At 33.0% G+C, this 926-nt stretch overlaps 1 protein-coding gene across 1 annotated transcript in view; it reads right to left on the bottom strand.

Annotated features, from left to right (window-relative positions):
• Positions 1–702, bottom strand: part of LOC118749303 (putative alpha-L-fucosidase) — a gene marked incomplete at its 3' end in the record, with an annotated part of 21,122 nt that extends 20,420 nt beyond the window's left edge. The window contains 1 exon segment of the mRNA XM_036484101.1: positions 601–702. Within this exon segment, the coding sequence (XP_036339994.1) occupies positions 601–631 (31 nt within the window).
• Between the last annotated feature and the right edge of the window lie 224 nt (positions 703–926).

Below are 926 nucleotides of genomic sequence, written 5' to 3'. Positions count from 1 at the left end.
CCTCGTAATGTCCAAAAAAAGGGCAAACGACGGGAAAAGTTGACAGTTTTTCTCTGCCAACAGCCTCTTTCATAAGTAAATTTGCTCCACAAACGCTGAGAATGCAGTCATAATTTCTGAAAACCATTATTGAGATTATTTAGTTTTGCAATTATATCATTTAAAAATGCCAAGTCGGAGATTCTTATCTACATGGTCATTGAGAATTTCTTCATTAATGTCCTTGGATTTCACAAATATATGTATTTATTTCCAATTGCCAAATCTTATTTACAGTTGGCTATTAAAGCTTTCTCATTTAAAATTGACGATTCTCAGTTTCAATTGACATTTTCGCATTTACAACCGTAAATAGAGTATTCTTCTGCCCATCTTATGGTTTGGGGCGCCTAAAATACAGGTCGCGAGCTAGTAGCCGCCCGCGAACTACCAGTTGGACAGCACTGGTCTATGGCATGATTCCAAAAAATTATTTTTGCAAAAAAATTTCAGAAAATATGTTTTGGTTATTCATTATGTAAATTAATATATCAATCTAAAAATTATGGTTATTTTTGCAGAACAGTTTTAGAGACACTCTTATTTTGTAGCTATACTCACGAATAATATCTCGTTTTGGACCGATATCCATAGAATTCCAACTGAAGGAAGCTGAAGACGGCCACAGCGTGTAACCGTCATGATGCTTACTGGTTAAAACCACATATCTGAAATAAAAATTAAGTTACTGTAAAAATGAGATTTGCATGCGTTTAATAATACATATGGGAGTATCTCAGGAAGTTTTGACTTTCAACATTTAAGAAAAATAAAAAATAAAAGTTTTTGCACACATATCTAGCCGATTTCACTTTATTCTTTGAACCTTGAAACATAAGTAAAACAATAAAACTCAGTTTTCAAGCGCGGTAATTTTTTTCTAACCT

The sequence above is a fragment of the Rhagoletis pomonella genome, unplaced genomic scaffold, assembly GCF_013731165.1.
Source record: "Rhagoletis pomonella isolate Grant_MI unplaced genomic scaffold, Rhpom_1.0 Rhpom_scaffold_00014, whole genome shotgun sequence".
Taxonomy (NCBI): Eukaryota; Metazoa; Arthropoda; class Insecta; order Diptera; family Tephritidae; genus Rhagoletis; species Rhagoletis pomonella.
This window is presented reverse-complemented; position numbering and strand designations above follow the sequence as displayed.